This window comes from Cynocephalus volans, chromosome 6 (assembly GCF_027409185.1).
Source record: "Cynocephalus volans isolate mCynVol1 chromosome 6, mCynVol1.pri, whole genome shotgun sequence".
NCBI lineage: Eukaryota > Metazoa > Chordata > Mammalia > Dermoptera > Cynocephalidae > Cynocephalus > Cynocephalus volans.
Genome location: NC_084465.1, coordinates 38,794,314 through 38,813,942, shown reverse-complemented (window position 1 = coordinate 38,813,942; position 19,629 = coordinate 38,794,314). Strand labels below are relative to the sequence as shown.

Here is a 19,629-nt window from a genome sequence, read left to right as displayed (position 1 = left end):
GTGCAAATAGTTTTATACCCAGAGAAACTCTATTTTTCTGTTCCTGTATCTATGAAGGAGGGATTAGAGATAAATGGTTCTTATCTACCCTTCTAAGCACAGTCTCACACGGAAAAGAAAACTTCTTTTTCTATAGATTAAATACCCATTAGTCAATGTCCTACAAAATTGTCAGACCAAGAAAAAAATGATTTGACATCATCCTCAGCCTGTCAATGGTATTCCCATCATGACCCATGGGATCTCTAAAGACAAGCACAAAATTCTTTCTTTTCTTGTCTATATATATACACAATGACTTTTTCTGTAACTGGTGTGTAACACCTTCCATGGGACAGAGTAGTGATCTAGTGGGAGCAGGGGCCGTTTAGGGGATCATTTTAGCATCATGAATCAATGTTTTCCCATCCTCCATTTTCCTAATGTATAAAAGGAAATCTAAGGTGTAAGAGAATATTTGTTGTGTCAGCAATTTAACCTTTTATTCACGTCTAAAGTTGATCACATTAAAACCTCTGCCTCTCTTAGGGCAGAAACAAAGGAAAGGGAAGCATGAAAAAAGGAAAAGAGAAGACCTCTTCTGGACAAGCAGTGAACTGTTTTTATCAAAAGAAAGGGGACTTTTATTTAATGTTGTGCTTGTTCAATTACCATTCAAAACGTGAGCGTGAAGCATGTTTTGCATTCCATCTCTGCAGGTGCTGTAGAGAGAATCATGTGTATAGCGTGAGAGTCACTCTTTATTTCCAGGAAGAGATCGTGCTCCTCAAGCAGCCATGCGTGCAAGAATTCCTTGGTTAAAGGAATAGTTATAGTTTCTAGCCCCATTTGTGAGAGTTGCCTTACTCCACAGTTGGCCTAATAACTACATCATGGGCAGAAGAACACATGGTCAAGAGAGCACAATAGGGTGCAAGGGTCAGTCACTCCTCAGAATGAATCAGGAACCCCATGGATAGAGGAGGTGGTTTATGGCTAAGGCTTCAAATCCACCAGGACCAGTTGTGGACAGTAGTCATCAAAAGTAGGCATCTCTCTGGGAGCGCACATTAGGGCACAATGTTCCTATCAATATTCGCTCACATTTTTGGATTGTAGGACCGTGCAGTAGTGAATGGATTAAAAAGGGTGTTCAGGGGCTTGGTTCTGAGGGCTCTAAAAGAGGAGAGTCTATCTCTCACTCTGCTCTCTCTGTTTCCACCATCTTGCAATGTGAGACCCCTGGGTCACTGTCACCACCACCAGATGGACTTTGAACTTCCCAGCCTTAGAAACTATAAGCAATAAATTTCATTTTCTTTGTAAATTAAAAAAAAAAAAATATTCGCTCACGTTTGTACAGAATTTGACAATTAACGTAGTACTTTGACATATATTATTTCATTTAAGTCTCACTTGGACCTGTGAGGTTGGGAGGTCAGTGATGATTATAGATAAGATAAGATGACCATTTATAGATAAGTAAACGGAAGTTTAGAAAGATTAGCTGATTCATCTTAGGTTACCCAGGGACCAAAGAGCAGAACTAGGACTCACACTCAACCTTCTTGATTCCAAATTTGGTCTTCTTTCCACTAAGTTCACTAAATTGTAATGGTTCCCATGTTAACTTTCATTTAACGTATACCAAAATACCTTTAATAATACATTTTTCTATCATGTGGTATGTAGATATCTCTACAGTTCTTTAAGTGAAATAGCTCTAAACATTTTACAAATATCTAAAAATTGATTCTATTTAAAGGAACCCTCTATTTTTCCCTAATTATCTTATTACCTGACTTTTTGTGCATGAACGTATTTTATGGAAAGTACAGCATTTAATGCTGGAACATGTACTACCTGACACTGCCCATGGGGGAATCTTATTGCGGAGCATATAAGAATACATGGTAATAGAGATGCTTCAAAAGTCCAGTCTGGAGAAGTCAGCTCAAACAGGAAAAAGGGGGCAGGGGAATGAGATAAAGCAGAGGGCAGGACTTGGGCTATGACACTGAACACAAGTACAAATGTTGAGAGCACAGGTAGAGGCCAGGCATCAGTGTCTGGGCAACAGAACCGTCTAAAAGGGAGGGTCTTTCTGAGCAAGCCCAATCCACCTGCTTCCCAGAACCAGCTACAGGTTGTCTTCCTCTCTCTGACTAACTTACCTGTAACTGTAACCCCAATTCCAGTCACAAGCACCGTGGGGCTGGTTCTCACTCCAGACAGGATGGAAGTGAAGACTTCTTTCCTCAGGGATCGTTTGGGCCAGCATCAAGACTTATTTGATGGCACTCATATCTTACTTTCAAACTAGTCTTTTCCTGTGCTGCACATGTTAATAGGCATTCTGTGAAAAAATATATTCCAGGACACATAGCACCTGTGGTTTCATAGTGTATAATATGAAAATAAATATGGGTTCCCCAGGTAAATAGTAAAGGCCCCCAGTAGACAGTGAAGAACCCAGCTTAATTTTGGTCTGCCCAGCTTTTCTCAAATGACCACGGAACTTTTCCCCCAAAAGGCCTGTTAACATCTGTGGAACTCAGTTTTAAAGCTTTCTGTGAAGGTTCTTTGGCCTGATTCCCAAGCTGGGAGCTCATGTCCTCTAGGTGGAGTGTAAATCTCATCCGCTGCCCCCTCTCCTCCCCTCCCCCACTCCCACCCCCACTCACTGCTTCTATGCTGCGAACCTCCCTGGACTTTAGACCACTGCTTGGCTGGGTCCTGCTACCAGCCTGCACCTAGCTACTCCTGCTGACTTTCCCAGACTCAGCCTTGTGGCCACCTGAGTGTATAGAAACTTGTAGGACACCTTTTATTGTAATGCTATTTCCCACTTTCACTCCCATCTGCTCTGTTCTGAGGCCATCTCAGACATGAGTCCCTAGGCCCGAATCCTAGATAAAAACATTATGTCATACTTGGCCAGAGTTAGAGAGGAAAGTGACAAGGTATGTCCTGCTGTGATGCATTGAGAGTAATTAGTTTTCATTCTAGAACTGAATCCATTTTAACGTTACAGCGAGAGGGAGAAACTCTTATTCATATTTACATTCTCAGCGACTAGAACTGTGTCTAACACACAATAGATGGTAAATAGATTTTGTATTAAATGAACTAGTTCCTTCTTGAACCTTAGTTCTCCATATGTAATGCAGGAATGACAATAATACCTACTTCGGGGGATGTCTTTGCAGGATAAAATGAAACAATTATAACTAAATTGTTCTGTGTATGTAGGGGATTAGAGATTAGAAAGCTCCCTCTTATGTTGCTTTATTTAAAAATCTCTATATTATCATTTTAATGACTGAAGAACTGAGCCAATTTTGTAAATATGTTATATTTAATAATAATTAATATTCAATAATAAAGAGTAAATAATAAAAGTTCTAAACATACTTTTTTTCACAGCTCAATTAAGCTATGTTTACTTTAAATGACAAAAAGTGGCCTATTCCCATTTTTATTTTTCCTGATTTGGGTCCTCTGTTATACAATAGTGGGCTGCAAGTATGACTTTTGTAATATCTTCGATTTTAGACTTTTAAAGCAATTACATATACCAAGTGATAGTAATTTCTTATATAAGTCACTACTTATCATGTGTTCCTTGGTAGCAGCATATGAAAAGGGATTCAGTTGTTTGGCTGTGTGATCTGTTTTTGTTTTAGAGAAGCCTTTATGCAACTTTTAGACTTAGGATCTAAGCCCGAAAGAATGAGTATTGGAAATGTAAATGCAGTATGTTCATCCCTTCCCCCACCATGGTTATTATCTAAGCAAGCAAGACACGTTTTAGTCCTTCCCTCATAAATCAAGCCCTCCAGCTCTTTAATCTCTTTTCTTTGTCACTCCCTGAATTCCCTCCAATATGTGAGTAAGGGCCCTAGCCTTCCTCAGACCTAACCAACAAGTTGTCATCTGAAGCCCCAAAGTGACCTATTAGATTTATGAGCTTCTACGTGGAATTGCCCTGTGTGGCTGACCTGTTCAATGGACTGCTTCTACTGCCTCTAGAAATGTCATAAGGATAGGGTTTGTCTATGTCCATTCTTTCTTAAACTCCAGCCTCCTGTTGTGAAGAAGTATCTTCTTTCAACTTCTTTTCCTAGAATAATATCTGACCTACCAATCTATTGAGATCCATATGAGGCAAAGCATGTGAAAGCAGTTTGCTAAGCATTAAGGATTATGTGAAACAGTAGCAGTACTGTAGTTATTACTAGCTGCTCTTTGTCCCCACGAAAAATAGTAATAGGTTTTTGATATCTCTCTCTTCAGAGTAACAGCTTGTTTAATAAGTAACTGTACTCATTGAGTCTTGATATGAGAAATTGTACCTATGTTTGCACTTCTTGCCTAAGGCTAATTATTGGTTTCTTCAACAAAATGATGATGTTTTTAAAATGCCTAATGGCAACATCAGTTAACTAAATATGTCAATTGAAGAATTTTTTGTTTTAATTTTTAAGAACTATGTAATTGTTCAAAATAATGTAATGATGTTTTCAAACATAATGAAGGTCATACAGCGTCTTTCAGGAATTTCTTTTAAAATGAATTCATTTACGTGTAGGATTCAAGTGTGCAAGAAGGATGGAGAGAAACTGGCCAGCAGAAAAGGAATGTATGAGGGGACTTCAGAAAGCTCATGGAAAAATAGAATTGAAAGATAATACAAATCTTTCCATAATCTTTTGGAAGTACGCTCGTATTTGTAGACGCATTACATCAGATCTCTGGAAATGGGACCCAGGCATCAGTAATTTTTAAAGCTCTCAGTGTGATTCTAATAGTGAAGCTAAGGTTGAGAATCACTGCACTAGGCAGTGCCAGGCAGTGTGATAACTGAATCTCTAAATTGCTTCCTTGTGGATACCCGCTGAAGACAATCATAAGGTGATTATGGATAAGGCATCATTCAATGTAAGGATGTGAAACAAGAATCTCTTTCCTTTTCTCTAAAATCCAGTTTGATAGAATAGCTATATGCTATAATTCCTGACTAATTAGTGCCCTAAAATGGTCATGCTCCCTGTCAGTCATCCCAATTCCCGTGGAAATGAGTATCATAAAGTCAGATGCCTTGGCAAAGAACACGTGTATTTATATTCTTTCACAATTGTTAGCATTCTGCAAAACTGTGAAGTGTTAACAAGTTCTTTTTTTTTTTTTTTTCCTCCCAGGGAAATGATATTGACCCTGAAGCTGTTAAAGGTGAAGTGTTAAAAGTTGGAAATAAGAGCTGTGAGAATATACACCCACGTTCTGAAGCTGTTTTATGTACGGTCCCCAATGACCTGCTGAAATTGAACAGCGAGCTAAATATAGAGGTGGGATTCCTGCACTCCTCTCATGATGTAAATAAGGAAGCCAGTGTAATTATGTCACCCGCAGGCTTAAAATAAATCATTAAAGCTCATTTATGTGTTGGCTTTTGCTCATCAACTTAGCCTCCATTCCTAGTTGTTATTTTAGAAATAGTGAGTTTTTTTCTTACACTGTCACATTCCCCATGCTTAGGAGGGTAGGTCTCAAAAGTCATTTCAACCCACACTGCTTCTCCATCATGCCATACGCTCCCCCAAATTTGCTGTAATTCTCACAAGGGACAAGAGTCTCCCTGCCCCCACCTCCCATCACCCCAGGAGGCCAGAGCCAACATACCACTGCTACTACAGAGATCACAAGTGCATGGAACTCCATAAGCGAAAGAAGATACCTGCAGTGGCCAAAGTAAAACAAGGATTGAGCTATTTTACAGTAACTTCTTTCACTTAGACAGCTAAGTCAGATAACCTAGAAACAGAGTGAGTGGGTTTTTTCTTTTTATTTTTTTTTAACAGCTGCATTGTCATATAACTCACATACTGTACAATTCACTCATGTAAAGTGTACAGTTCAGTGGATTTGAGTCTCTTATATAGTTAATTTATTTAAATTGTGGTGAAATATATTTAACATAGAAATTGCCATTTTAATCATTTTTAAATGTACGGTTCATTGGCATTAACTACATTCACAACGTTGTGTAATCATCACCACTATCTAATTCCAAAATTTTTTCATCGCCCCCCAAAAAATCACTGTAACCATTAAGCAGTAACTCCACATTTTCCTCTCTCCCCCAGCCCCTGGTAATCTCTAAACTATTTTCTGTCTTTATGAATTTGCCTATTCAAGATATTTCATGTAAGTGGAATTATGCAACATTCATCCATTTGTGTCTGACTTATTTTACTTAGGACAATGTTTTCAAGTTCATCCATGTGGTAGCATGTATCAGTTCTTTATTCCTTTTCATGGATGAATAATATTGCGTTGTGTATATACCACATTTTTTATCCAAAAGTAAGTGATTTTTAAAGGGTTCATGAAGTTTTCTAAAAAGTTATGAAATGGAAAACTACAAAAAATTAGAAAATCTAAGCTCAGAGTTGGAATTTCAGAAGAACTATAAATCCTAGAAATTATAAAATGTTAGAACCAGGAGGGACCTCAAAGACTTCTTCTGTGTGTTAAAATGGAAATAAAAATATTCTGAGATTCTGTTGTCCCAAAAAAAACAATATGATTGTTTACTTCTTCTGAGAAGACTTCTCTGCCCTCCACCCCATACTCCAGGATAGAATTAATGTCCCATTGTCTCTGTTTTTTACTGCAGTTGACCCTTGAACAACACATGTAACTTTTGACTCCCCCAACACTTAACTACCTAACTAATAGCCTACTGTTAGATAGGCTACTTAACTGGTTGTGTACATCATGCATATTCATTTATTGAAAAACGTCCATGTGTAAGTAGATTCATGTAGTTCAAACTCGTGTGGTTCAGGGTCCACCGTATTTCTTCATACTTCTGTGGTACATATCACATAGTACTACTATGATCATTTATTCATGTGTCTGTCTCCCCTTCTACAAGGGTGCTTCAAAAGACTTGTGGAAAAATATAATTAAAAGATAATACAAATCTTTCTACAAACTTTTTGAAGTACCCTCATAAACTTCCTCAAGATCTGGTTTTTATTTATTTTTTATCCCTAATGCCTACTTATAAGTACAAACAATGAAGTATTGTATAAGTATGGCGGGGATCAGTATCCCCTAATTATTTGAAAACAAAGAGAATTGAGGAATTGCTTATTATTCTGAAGGCAATTATGCTACTTCTAGAGTGGTAATAACCAGGTGGTTTTTTGGGCCCAGAGAGATTGTGCATCAATCTGTGTCATGTATTTTATATCTATCATAGCTGAATTCTGACTTTTCTTTATTTGTCATTTCTAGTGGAAGCAAGCAGTTTCTTCAACCATCCTTGGAAAAGTAATAGTTCAACCAGATCAGAATTTCACAGGATTGATTGTTGGTGTTGTCTCAATATCAATAATACTCTTATTACTACTCGGGCTTTTCCTGTGGCTGAAAAAGAGAAAGCAAATTAAAGGTACATTCTTTGATATTGTTTTTAGAAGTTACCTTGAGAATAGGCATTCTAGTTTTAAACTGTTATAGATAAATGTGTGCTGTCTTATATGCAATCCATAAATCCCATGAGTTCTGGGCACTGGGTCCAGCTCTACTGGGACCCATAATAGCCAAGTCTTTAACAAGCTCTTTCTTTCTCTCTATTTTAAGATCTGGGCAGTGAATTAGTTCGCTATGATGCAAGAGTACACACTCCTCATTTGGATAGGCTTGTAAGTGCCCGAAGTGTAAGCCCAACTACAGAAATGGTTTCAAATGAATCTGTAGACTACCGAGCTACTTTTCCAGAAGGTATATTTAAGTTTATTGTTCTGAGAAATAGCAATACATATACCTCAGTCGGTTGTGGCATTGTTGTTTATTTTGGGTTTTGTCTTTCTATTTTTGTAAACATATAGAAGAAATATTTACCTCTGCCAAAGCCATATTAATTTGTCACAGAATTACATGGCTCTTATTTTTAAATGAACCCATGTATATATGTATATATTACATTATAATCTTGTCTTTAAGCTCTCTTTTCACAAAAAAGGGTTAATTTTAAAATCATTTGAGCAAAGGTAACTTGTTTTCCATCTGAGTGTGATGCTAAGAAATTATGAAGCTCTCCTTAACAACCCAGGAAGAGTTAAGTTATAAAACATATATTTCTTTAAATATAAGTTGAAACTGCTACATTTTTTAATTGGTTGAATCCCAAACATTTAAATTATACCATCGGTAATCCTCTGAAGCATTCTCAATGAAGGTAGTACACAGCCTTTTACCTACAGCATTCCAGGACTTGAATATACTTTGAGACTTACCCAAGAAAAACCTTCAGTTACTGTATTAAAAAAGGAAAAGTCAACATCAATTGCTTTGCAAAATACTAAACCTAATAATGGTCAGGTCAACCAGAGCTTCTCACATTGTTTTATGTAAATTCTCCCGGTAAAAGCAAAATGTCTGTGTATCAGCTCCATTATCTTTAGAAGTTACAGGACATGAGTCAAGAACAAGTATTTCCCTGGTTGAATATTTACCATTGGACAAATAAAATGAGTCACAGACAGTTGAGGATACTGGAAAACTTAGAAGTTGCTCATCCAAACTTGTACAAGAGCAATGAGGCATTTAACATTTTAAGTTTTTCAACATGTACTGCCTCTTATTTCTTGAAGTTAATGTTATTTTTACAGAGATACACATTGTAAACATTGTCTTTGCCCACATGACTCTATTCACCTTTAAAAATCCATTTTTCTAAAAATATCTACAAATCAAATCTAGGTTATAGTTTTGAAATTGCAGTGTGTTTAGTTTTTTATATTTACATTTAATAGCTGTAATTTGAGATAATTAAAATTTACAAATAATTTTTTTTAGAAAGCTTACCTAATCTTTCAGCTTCCTTACTCACCAAACCTCTGTCATCGTTGTTAAGAAAGTTGAGTTTCTTCCTCTTTTCTACATTGTACCTGCTCCTTGGAGACATGGAAAGGTAAAATAGGCAACAGAAGATCATCCAGAGAGAAGAAGGAGGAAATAGATGCACAGCCAGAGCCTCGTGCTTTTCTCTGTGTATCTGGTGGGGACAAGATCTCGGTCTTTTTCATGGAGACCTAGAATTCTCTGCACTGTTATACCAAGATCAAACACTGATGGTTTAAATTGGTTTCTGCACATATTTGAACTTAGCTGAAGGATCAGTAGACTTTCCATGCCCGAGGACTTATTTCCTGTGTCTCACCAGGGATTTCCCTCAATCTCTGCATCCCTCAGAATTCAGAGCCCTGATCTCTGGGTGCAGAGGTCTAAGAAGTGAAGACAAAGGAACTGAGTGTAGATAGGCTCATTTGCATTCCCAGTCCCCCGAGGAAGGTTAAGAGAAGCTGACTGCTTGGGACTAAAGGAACAGGCATAGAACTAGGCCCCCTCCTTCCCTCATCCACCCACCATTTCAGGTACTTCCCTGATGTTCCACATCCTTCCTTTAAGGTGCATCTGTCTTATTTCTGGCTAATGACTACTGTGACTGTATGTGCACCTGAAGCTTTTCTGGAACCACTTTTGAGTTGTACTGCTCTGGCCAAGTTCATTTGTTATTAATCAAACTGTCTACTGTGGAAAATACTAAAAATGCTTAAGTGGGGTTAGGAATAGACGACGTACCGTTAACTTTCTTTTTATGCCCTTCTCTCAAATTCTGATTCTCCTGCTCACTTGCAAACGAACGATATTATCTTTTGGTACCAATAGGGACCCCCGCCCCACGTAACCCTTTCCCCATGTTGCATGCTAATACATTTCAATACCCTGCCTAGTTTATATTCAGGTCAGTGGCTGCGGTTAGGATGCACTCTTCTTGATATGTACAGATTCCTAGTGGAAAGGACAAAGCAATTGGTGGCTTCTCTGTCTTATTTGGCATTAAGAAATTTACTCTCAGCACAATTCCCTACCCGTGAAATGAAAAAAAAGCTTCTCCTTGCAAAAGGGAACCTTGCCCAGGGCTCTTACAGAGCTTTGATTGCAAAGATCAACTTATAAGGAATGCTGACCCCTTTCCAAGTACCCTCAACTAAGCAATGGGAATGGCGCACTAACCCAGTTCTAACCTACCTTCTCTGAACAGAGATAACACCAAATCTGGTGCCATCACCACACGGTGGAGAATTTATCACTGATGTGAAAAGCTTTCAGTTCTGAAATTTTAACCATTATATATTTCTAATCACACACACACACACACACACATGCGCGCACACACACACACACACACACACTCTTCACTATTGTATTTTTCCTTGGCCAGAAATCCATATAGATTTTGCACAATACTAATTAATGTCATTAATAAACACTAGTCTCTCAAAAGGCATCTTTTTCATTTTCTTACATTTCAGCTGGATTTTTGTGAGACTAGGAAGTTGCTTGACCACCTTTGCTATTTCCTAATCTTAAGGATGTAGTATATCCAAAAATAAACTTCAAGTTTGGCTTTTTGCTACTGATAAAAAGGAAAATGTCTAAGGAAACGAAGAGGGTAAACAAGCCTTTGAAGTTAATGGGTAGTCTACTTAAAATTGTAAACATTCTATAAAATGCTAGTATATATGAGGGTACTTCAAAAAGTTCGTGGAAAAATGAATTAAAAAATACGAACCTTTCCATGAACTTCTTGAAGACCCCTCATATAAGCCAGTATTTTTTCCCAACTTATTACAATTTTTATCAGACTAGTTCCTTTGTAAGGGCTCTTCCTAGCCTCATTCAATAACATAACCACCATTTCTTTAATTTTAACATTTAGGCTTCATTGCTAATTCAGTTTGCTGCCTCTGTTACAGTGCCCACTAAGTGAGTGTTTGTTATTGTTTTCTAATCATTTTTCTTTCTCTTACAGACCAGTTTCCTAACTCATCTCAGAATGGATCATGCAGACAAGTGCAGTATCCTCTGACAGACCTGTCCCCCATCCTAACCAGTGGGGACTCTGATATCTCCAGTCCATTACTGCAAAATACTGTCCACATTGACCTCAGTGCTCTAAATCCAGAGCTGGTCCAAGCAGTCCAGCATGTAGTGATTGGGCCAAGTAGCCTGATTGTGCATTTCAATGAAGTCATAGGAAGAGGTAAGTATTTCCACTCAGCTTTTTGTTAAATACGATTTTCCAGTAAGCATTTTATCTTCTGCCTTTGCAGATTAGGAACTTAGACAATGGGGAAAGCAACCGACAGAGCACTGATAACACGTGTACGTGATTTCTGTTCTGCAGAAATGCAGCCTGCAAATCATATCCGTGGAGATTTGCCCCTGTGCATGGAAGCAACCGGATCATCTTCCAAACATATTAGAGCTAAATCACATCCCCTCATCTTTTTCATACTGGCAACTACAGTTTCATGGAAGAGGCCATTTACTTTGTTTCAAAAATCATTCTTTTAAGATCCAATACTTTCACTCTCTCTTCAATCTTTCTTTACCCTGACAATAATGACTCTCAAAGAAATCTACAAAACCCTGGTTAGCAGCAGTTTGTACGCCGCTGGACAGCATCAGAAGATGGGGAATTTATCGCATTCCCCTGATCTGAAGCTACACATATCATCTCTGCAGTGCACTCCAATTTCTTTACACAAGGAGAAATGAATACTTGTAATAAGCTAGCCAGAGCAGCAGTAACAGCTAGCAAAAACAGTATCTGAGGAAATATTTAGCAGGAAAAGAAACCAACCAGAAACCAGGAAATGAACTCCACTCCTGTCTTTTTTTACAAAAAAGCTTTTACCCTTCATACTGTATGGCCTCTGATCCCTTTTATTCTATATGTACTGCAAGAAGTTGTGCAGTCATCTGCCAGCAGGATGGAAGAGATGTTGATGGGATAATTTGCCTTCTGTGAACACGAGGCCTTCTCATTTTCCTGTGGCAACTTCCACATGTTCCTCTAACACACTCCAGAGTTTAATCCTTAACACGCTGCTTCTTCCCTGTGAGCAGCTTCATTGTTAACAAACATGTTTCCATGTCTCACATCAGAGTAATATACTGTTCTGTTATGGGCCTATAAATCCCAGTAATTGCGCCAGTTTTAGAGTGTGTGGCTCACTAATTATGTCCTAATTCTATACATTATAAAATTAGGCTTTTTTTGTAATCACGGAAGGTACTAAAATGGCAATTATTTCTCCTTTGAAGTAATAACCATTAACAATTCTGTAAATTTAAACTACTATTTGTTTAGATGTTTTCCTCCAGTAGAATGTGAGAACTCAAAAGCACAGGTTTTATTTTATTCATCTTACAAGAGGTTAGCCTAAGGCCTGACACTCACACGCTAGGCACTCAGGGTGCCTTGGCTAGCTGGATGAATTAATTAATGAATGACTTACGCAGCTATCAGACGTTTGGCACCTCTGGGGAAAATTACTGCCACTGAATGAAAGGCTACCACTGGGAAAACGATGTGGTTAAAGCCAAAGAGAACTGGATGAAATGAGTCAGAGTGAATTTGTTCCATTTAGGCAACTGGCTTTCAGTTTCTGCCAACCTGGCTTACGTATTAACCGGTGACTAATGGGGGAAATCCTTATTCTATAATACTGATCTTATTTCTAATGGTAACATTTTTATTTCATCTTAGTTTATTGCAATATAGGGAGCTTATTTTGTTACATTTCTTCATGCGGGAAAACTTTATTTTATATTTCAAAAATATTGTTTGATCCTTAAAAATAATGTTTCTTTTATGAGGCAGATGTTACTCCTGTTTTTAGTGGTTCCACTATGGTTGAATATTTTATTATATTAGCCTTTAATAACAGTCATGTCACCTACAGTTTTTACCATGTATTAAGTAATTATACGGCTTATATCCTTGGGTGAAATGTATTGCATCCACATATATATACAAACACACACACACAGTCATATTGTTAATCAAAAGTATAAGAAACAATGCACTTTATGCACTTTTTTGCCTTATAGAAAATAGAAGGAAATTAAGATCATGAAGGACTTAAGAAATAAATATTGCATGATTAAATGTCATGCAGCACTAACCAAGTTCCCTCTTCTGCATAGGACATTTTGGTTGTGTATATCATGGGACTTTGTTGGACAACGATGGCAAGAAGATTCACTGTGCTGTGAAATCCTTGAATAGTAAGTTACGTTTTAACAGTGGCGTGTACTTTTGTGGTTTGGAAACTAATAAATAGTCTATAATAAAATGTTGATTTACACTTTCCCTTGTGGAAAAATCAACTACTGCTGAAATAATGGGTCTAATCCTGAAAATTTATTTGTTCTAAACTCTTATTGAAATATTTTATCTAACATTGTTCCTCACAGCCCTCATAAGTAAGGGTGTAGGGGAAATGAGTTTCTTGGATGAACTAAGTATCATGTAACAATGTTTGGCTTATAATATTTATTTTGCAAATGACATTTATGGAAACTATTGGAAACATGTTGGCACATACTGTAGTAATGACTCATTTTACCCAGAGGCATTTCTATAATTATTTTTTAACCACAACTTCCATTAAAAAGATAAAAAATGGGGGCTGGCCCGTGGCTCACTCGGGAGAGCGTGGTGCTGACAACACCAAGTCAAGGGTTAAGATCCCCTTACCGGTCATCTTTAAAAAAAAAAAAAAGATAAAAAATGAAATAAGACAAATAGGAGAAAAGTATACTGGCAGAAAATTGAAAAATCATAAGTATGGTAGTACCTCATTTATCCGCATTTTGGGGGAATGAGGTATTTCCACATAAATGAACTTTCTAAATAAGTGAAAAGTGCTTCCTTTTAATACTGGAACATTTCTTAAAATTTTAGCTGTTATTGATAAAATCTTTTAAAGCTGAAATCTATACTCTGTTTAAGAAACAGGGAATGCTTCCAAACATAAACTAAGTCCTTAATGATGACCCAGAGCCATAATCATGGCCATAAATTACTATATCATACAACCCAACGTGCTCCACATACTAGAGTGTTCCTGGCTCCACCTTTGTTTATAGGCTCACATGCTTGCTTCTTTGTACTGCCATTTCTTACTTTCTACTTATAATTTGCAACAGCCTGACAAATGTTAACCAGCAATATTACAAATTTATATTAGAATTAATAAGCTTTAAATGCACAAATGGAAGTTTTCCCTGCAAGATACATATTGCCACAACTATTTTACCCTTTTTAAAAATAAATCTCCATGCTGAGCACTGTTCTTTATGATTAATTTTGTTGGAAGTCTGATCACAAAATAATTAAAGGGACAGTCTATATGAAACCTAACTACAAACTGTGATGGGTTAAGTATGATTGTCAGTAAATTTGCCTCACGAGAGAGCACTGCTGTTAGCTGCATTCAGAACTCCACTGAGAAATCTTTCTCTGTCCTTGGTGTGTGTCGATATCTATTTGGTCCTTATGGACATCCAGTGGCTTTTCCAGGTCTCAGAATGTAAAAGAATACCAACACTGTCACTAACACCAAAGAGATGCTAGCCAGATTAATAAATATAAGTTTGTTAACTCTTCATTAATGCTAACTAGTATCATGCCCAAGATGTCTCTATCGAGAAATGATTAGAAACTATTATACCAAAAAAAATCTACTTAGATACCATATGATGATTAGTCTTCAAATTTTAGCCTGGGAATTGGCAGACTATTGCCACCACCTGTTCTCATAAGTAAAGTTTATGGAGACACAGCCATTTATTGTCTACGGCTTTCTTCATGGTTCAGTAGCAGAGTTGAGTATTTGGAGCAGAGACCACATGGCCCACAAAGCCAAACCATATTTACTATCTGGCCCTTTACAGCAAAGGCCCTTTACAACCCCTGCCCTAGGCAACCACTACATAATGGACTAGCCTGCTCTCTATCCTTTTTCTGTATGAAATAAACTGTGGTTCTGTACGAGAAAAACTGGTTGCTGGACTGTGTCTTATAAAAGTGGGTATAGGTGGGGACTTGAGGGCACCATGCTGGGTGACATCATTCACTAAGATGTATTGTAAAAAGAACACTCTAAGGTTAAGGCCTCAGGACAAGATGCAACCCTGATTTTACATGCCATTGCTTGTCCTTTCTAAATGTGACAAGGTATTTATTATTCCATAATGAAGTTAATTTCTCTACTGCTGGATTTCTTAGGAATCACTGACATAGGAGAAGTTTCCCAGTTTCTGACCGAGGGAATCATCATGAAAGATTTTAGTCATCCCAATGTTCTCTCCCTCTTGGGCATCTGCCTTCGAAGTGAAGGGTCTCCACTGGTGGTCTTACCATACATGAAACATGGAGATCTTCGAAATTTCATTCGAAATGAGACTCATGTAAGTATATTACCAAGCTTACTAACTGGTGAACTTGCTGTAAGCCAGCCAGCCCTTCAAAATATACCTGCTTTGAGTCTTTTCAAAAGCTATTAGCCAAAGATGTACATGTAAAATGTTAGCACATCAAATGCACCTCAAAATCTTCTATCCTGGTGGAAAGACAGTGATACCTGGTAGGGCTTCCTGGGGCAATGATTCTTACTTGTGCTGCAAGTAGCCTTGCTCTACCATCCCCCAATAGATACATTTAGTCATCTTTGAGTGCCGACTAAGTGCCAGAATCCAAGAACAGCACTGGAGAAATATAGACAGAGCGAGCCTCTGCCCACATGGAGTTCTAACTCTAGAAGGCTCTTGCAGAAGGGAGTTTTCTTCATGACATTTATGCCAGGACCTAAAGGGTGCACAAGTGTCAGCTGGGCCAGAGCCAGGAAGAGTGAGGAAGGAGCCCCCAGAACTGAACTCACAATGGCCCCCTCTTGGCTCCTGCTGGCCAGGTCTCTGTGGGAGTTAATAGAGCAGCTTTACTCTTGATCAAAAACAACTTTATAAACATGGGGTCAAATTCTCAAAGAAAATAAAGTCTAGGACAGTAGAGAAATATTTTGTGTTCAACCAAAAGAATAAAACACTCCCTGGCAGTGAATTTTTACAGAGAAGGTGAATTTACCTTACAAAGCACAAAGCTGCCCTGAGAGATCCCACTTTCCCACTTTAGCTCTTGTCATTATCCTGATGAGTTAATCTGGTTGGATGTGCTGCCTTCTCTAGGGTATTATTCCCCCAGGGTTAAAGCATGACAGAGCTGTCCTATTATCCACTACAGAATAGTACCATGGCCTTTTTTAACCCAAGGCATCAATACTGATGAGGACCATTAGCACAGATGTGTCTTAAAGACAAGCAACTGTCCTCTCCACAGGTTGTGTGCATTGGGGGGGGGGGGGGCTGCAGCCCTTCTTGCAGGTCCCCACTTTCTGCCTCTTGTGCTCACAAACTCCACAGTGGCTGCTGAGGAAGAGATGCCCTGTTCCTGAAAGCCAGGCCCCGGTCAGGGCTGTCAGCCACAGTGACATCTGTGCAATCGCAGATACAGTTCTTATAGTTACTAAAGTCATTCCTCTCTTCATCCAATTCTGTGGATAGAGTTGTGGAGAATGGGATATCCTATTCTCTGGGTGGGTCCAGAGCCACTGGAGTTGTGGGCTGGTTCTTCGGTCCCATTAGGAGGGCTTCTAAGATGATTGATTTCACCACAAGGTAGCTGTTGGAGCCTAATAAACTTAGATTAAAATTCTAACTCCACCATTTACCATCTGAGTAGTTTGGAGTGATTTATTCCTCTCAGAGCCTTCTGTATTAACTGTGTGTTTCTGGTGCTTTGACGTATGGGCCTTGCTGACCCTGGAGGGGCTGCCCCTCCTAAGGCTAGCAAATTCCTAGAGAGAGTCAACAACTTGCCTTCAGAGCATACCTTTCACATGCAAACCACCAATCTAGAACCCATACCCCAGGCAGCTCCTTTATCAGGCTTTTACAAGCTGGGCCACTATTCAACTGCTCTAATCACCCCAGGGCAAGGTAGCAGACAATGAGGGACAGCACCTATATCCTTCCCCCACCCCCTCCCCCCAACTACTGGAATTATTCAAATCAACCAATCCTGAGCCTTCTTGCCCTGTTCACCTGTTCCTTCCCATGGGCCCTGGCCCACGTTTTCCCCTCACTCCCTCTGCTCCTTGACTGTCTCCAGAGCTTCCCTGTGTGGCTGGACATGGTATCATGTGCCTCCTCCTCTTGGAATAACAAACTATTTTTCAATGGCAATTATCTCCTGGTCTGTTGGCCTCATCGTACCTGAAGAATCAAACTTACATTATAAAACACCTTCTGGAAAATAGAGCCTGTAACACCTGTCTTACAGAAGTGTATTAAGAATTAGCCATAATCTACAAACACATCCAGCCTGGTGCTTTGCATACAATAGGTACTTAACAAATGGTTGGTGCTCTCCACAGGGCACAAGTTATTATCTGAGACAAGACCGTTTTTAAAAACATTTCAGAATTCTGAGATCAGAGTTAGAGCAGTAGATGCTTAGTTTATGCTTTTCTAACTGTCTTTGATTGCAGAACCCAACTGTGAAAGATCTCATTGGCTTTGGCCTTCAAGTAGCCAAAGGCATGAAGTATCTTGCAAGCAAAAAGTTTGTCCACAGAGACTTGGCTGCAAGAAACTGTATGTAAGTATTAGAATGTCTGTGCCCATAGTCCAAATTAAGTGACAAGAAGGAATCTGTTTCACATTGTTCCCTGCTAGTGAGGCTGTTTTCTCTTCTTACTCCTTTATTTCCGTTACAGTTTTAAATTGATGTGTAAGCCCTGGGGATGTGGGCAGGACTTTCAGGCTTTATCGAATGGAGAATTTAAAAGTGATTCTCCATAGGGGGTCTTAAACAGCTGTTGTGTACTTTTGCTTTTCTTGGTCCTTCCCACAAATAGCCCCCTGTGTTGTGGTTTCATGCTGCATTAGTGTTTGGGAGTGAGAATTTGATCTTCAGCATTTTATGGTGAAAAGGAGAGGGCTGGTAACACAAATACCAATATTTGTAACTTCCCAAGAGTGAATTTGAAGTCAGTCTGCAAAAGTCCTTCCAAAAATGGTATTTGGGAATGAATATACAAAGAACTTTATTTGTGTCTGGCTGCCTGGCTGTATAACACAACGGTCAACAGTTTGTAATTGATTCAGTGCTTTTCCTTTCATAGCACTGATTCATGACTTATGGTATGTGTGAATGAAAGAGCGGTGCTATTAATTTCCTGCCTTGGTTTTGGTTAGTGCAACAACATGAAAGCCAGCTTAAACAAAGGATACATAGCCCCAGATAGCAGAAATTGAGTTTTGTTGAACCTGCTGTTTTTCTTAGATGCTTTACTGTGTACCTTATTTCCCTATTGCCTCCGTGGTAGAATATATGAGTTTTATGTACTAATCTAGCCTATTTGAGAATGAAAAAGTAAAATAACAGTACCCTGACATGTCTTGCCCATAAAACTGAGTACTGGTGACTGCTTGGGGTAGTCAGTTGGCATACTCTATTTAGCAACCATGGGAAGCTGGGAGGGGAGCCAGCTTTACTACTGCTCCAGATCTATATTAAAGCAAAAAGGATTTTCTTATACCATATCATTCATGGTCTCTTTCCTCAGCCTGTTGAATTTGTAATGTAAATGTCAAGCATTTTTATTCAAGAATTCTGTTGTAATTTAGCATTAGTCAGTAGAAGCCAAATGAAGCACTCACTTCAGAAGTTATGGATTTCAAATACTGAAGCCAGTTGTTCTGGCTGATATTCAGCATCATTATAAATTATTCTGCTTCAACCACCAGTAATAATTTTTGTCCTTTCTCTAGGCTGGATGAAAAATTCACTGTCAAGGTTGCGGATTTTGGTCTTGCCAGAGATATGTATGATAAAGAATACTATAGTGTACACAACAAAACAGGTGCAAAACTGCCAGTGAAGTGGATGGCTTTGGAAAGTCTGCAGACTCAGAAGTTTACCACCAAGTCAGATGTGGTAATGTACTCATCATCCCTGACATTCTCCTCTTTTACTTCCATACCCAACTCTCTTTGCAGTTTTATGTCTACTTAATTAAAAAAATAAAGAGAGAGACTAATTTCAGTTTTCTTCATATTTAAAAATAGACTAGATTCTCTGATAGGTACCCATTGTATATTTTTATAAATTTACTCATTTATTCAAAAACATTTCTCAAGTGGGATACCATGCTGGCTCCTTAGGAATCCCAGAGCTGAACCAGGCAGGAACCCTGTCTTCCAAGAGCTGTAGCTCAGAAGGAAGAGAAAACATGGCCATTGATGATTGTGACACAAAGTAGACTGGAATTAGCTCTGACTCTCATAGCCCAAGGGCAGCAAGAATTCCACCTCAAGAAATCTGGAGGGTTTAACTAGGCACGTCTAGCAGTGAGGGCACATTCCTTGCACCTAGCTAGCAAAGTGTCCTCCTTTATCTGCAAGAGCCAAGAACAAGCTTCAAAAGGCATGCACCTGAGCACTGAGGATGGGAGGGACACTCACATGGACAGCCAGATCCAACACATTTGCCTTATACCTTAAAGAGGAGGTAATGTTTGAAATGGGCCTTAAAGGACAGGTTTGGAATTGGGCATCTGGGTGAATGGAAATACCAATCCAGGTGAGGCAAAAGGACAAGAAAGTATAAGTATCTTTAAAGTTCCAAGGAAACAGTACTTAGTGATTTGGCAAGAACAG

The 19,629-nt window shown here is 38.6% G+C and overlaps 1 protein-coding gene across 6 annotated transcripts in view; it reads left to right on the top strand.

Annotated features, from left to right (window-relative positions):
- The window catches only part of MET (MET proto-oncogene, receptor tyrosine kinase), a 111,435-nt gene that overhangs the window by 80,555 nt on the left and 11,251 nt on the right, over window positions 1-19,629 (top strand). For 4 of the 6 annotated variants that reach the window (XM_063100750.1, XM_063100746.1, XM_063100748.1 and 1 more), the window contains 8 exons: window positions 5,181-5,327; window positions 7,285-7,441; window positions 7,633-7,773; window positions 10,871-11,101; window positions 13,054-13,134; window positions 15,140-15,321; window positions 17,457-17,566; window positions 18,742-18,907. In XM_063100750.1, coding sequence (XP_062956820.1) covers window positions 5,181-5,327; window positions 7,285-7,441; window positions 7,633-7,773; window positions 10,871-11,101; window positions 13,054-13,134; window positions 15,140-15,321; window positions 17,457-17,566; window positions 18,742-18,907 — 1,215 coding nt within the window. Of the gene's footprint in view, window positions 1-5,180; window positions 5,403-7,284; window positions 7,442-7,632; window positions 7,774-10,870; window positions 11,102-13,053; window positions 13,135-15,139; window positions 15,322-17,456; window positions 17,567-18,741; window positions 18,908-19,629 lie in introns of those variants that run through there. The other 2 variants (XM_063100751.1, XM_063100752.1) reach the window with 2 other exon arrangements.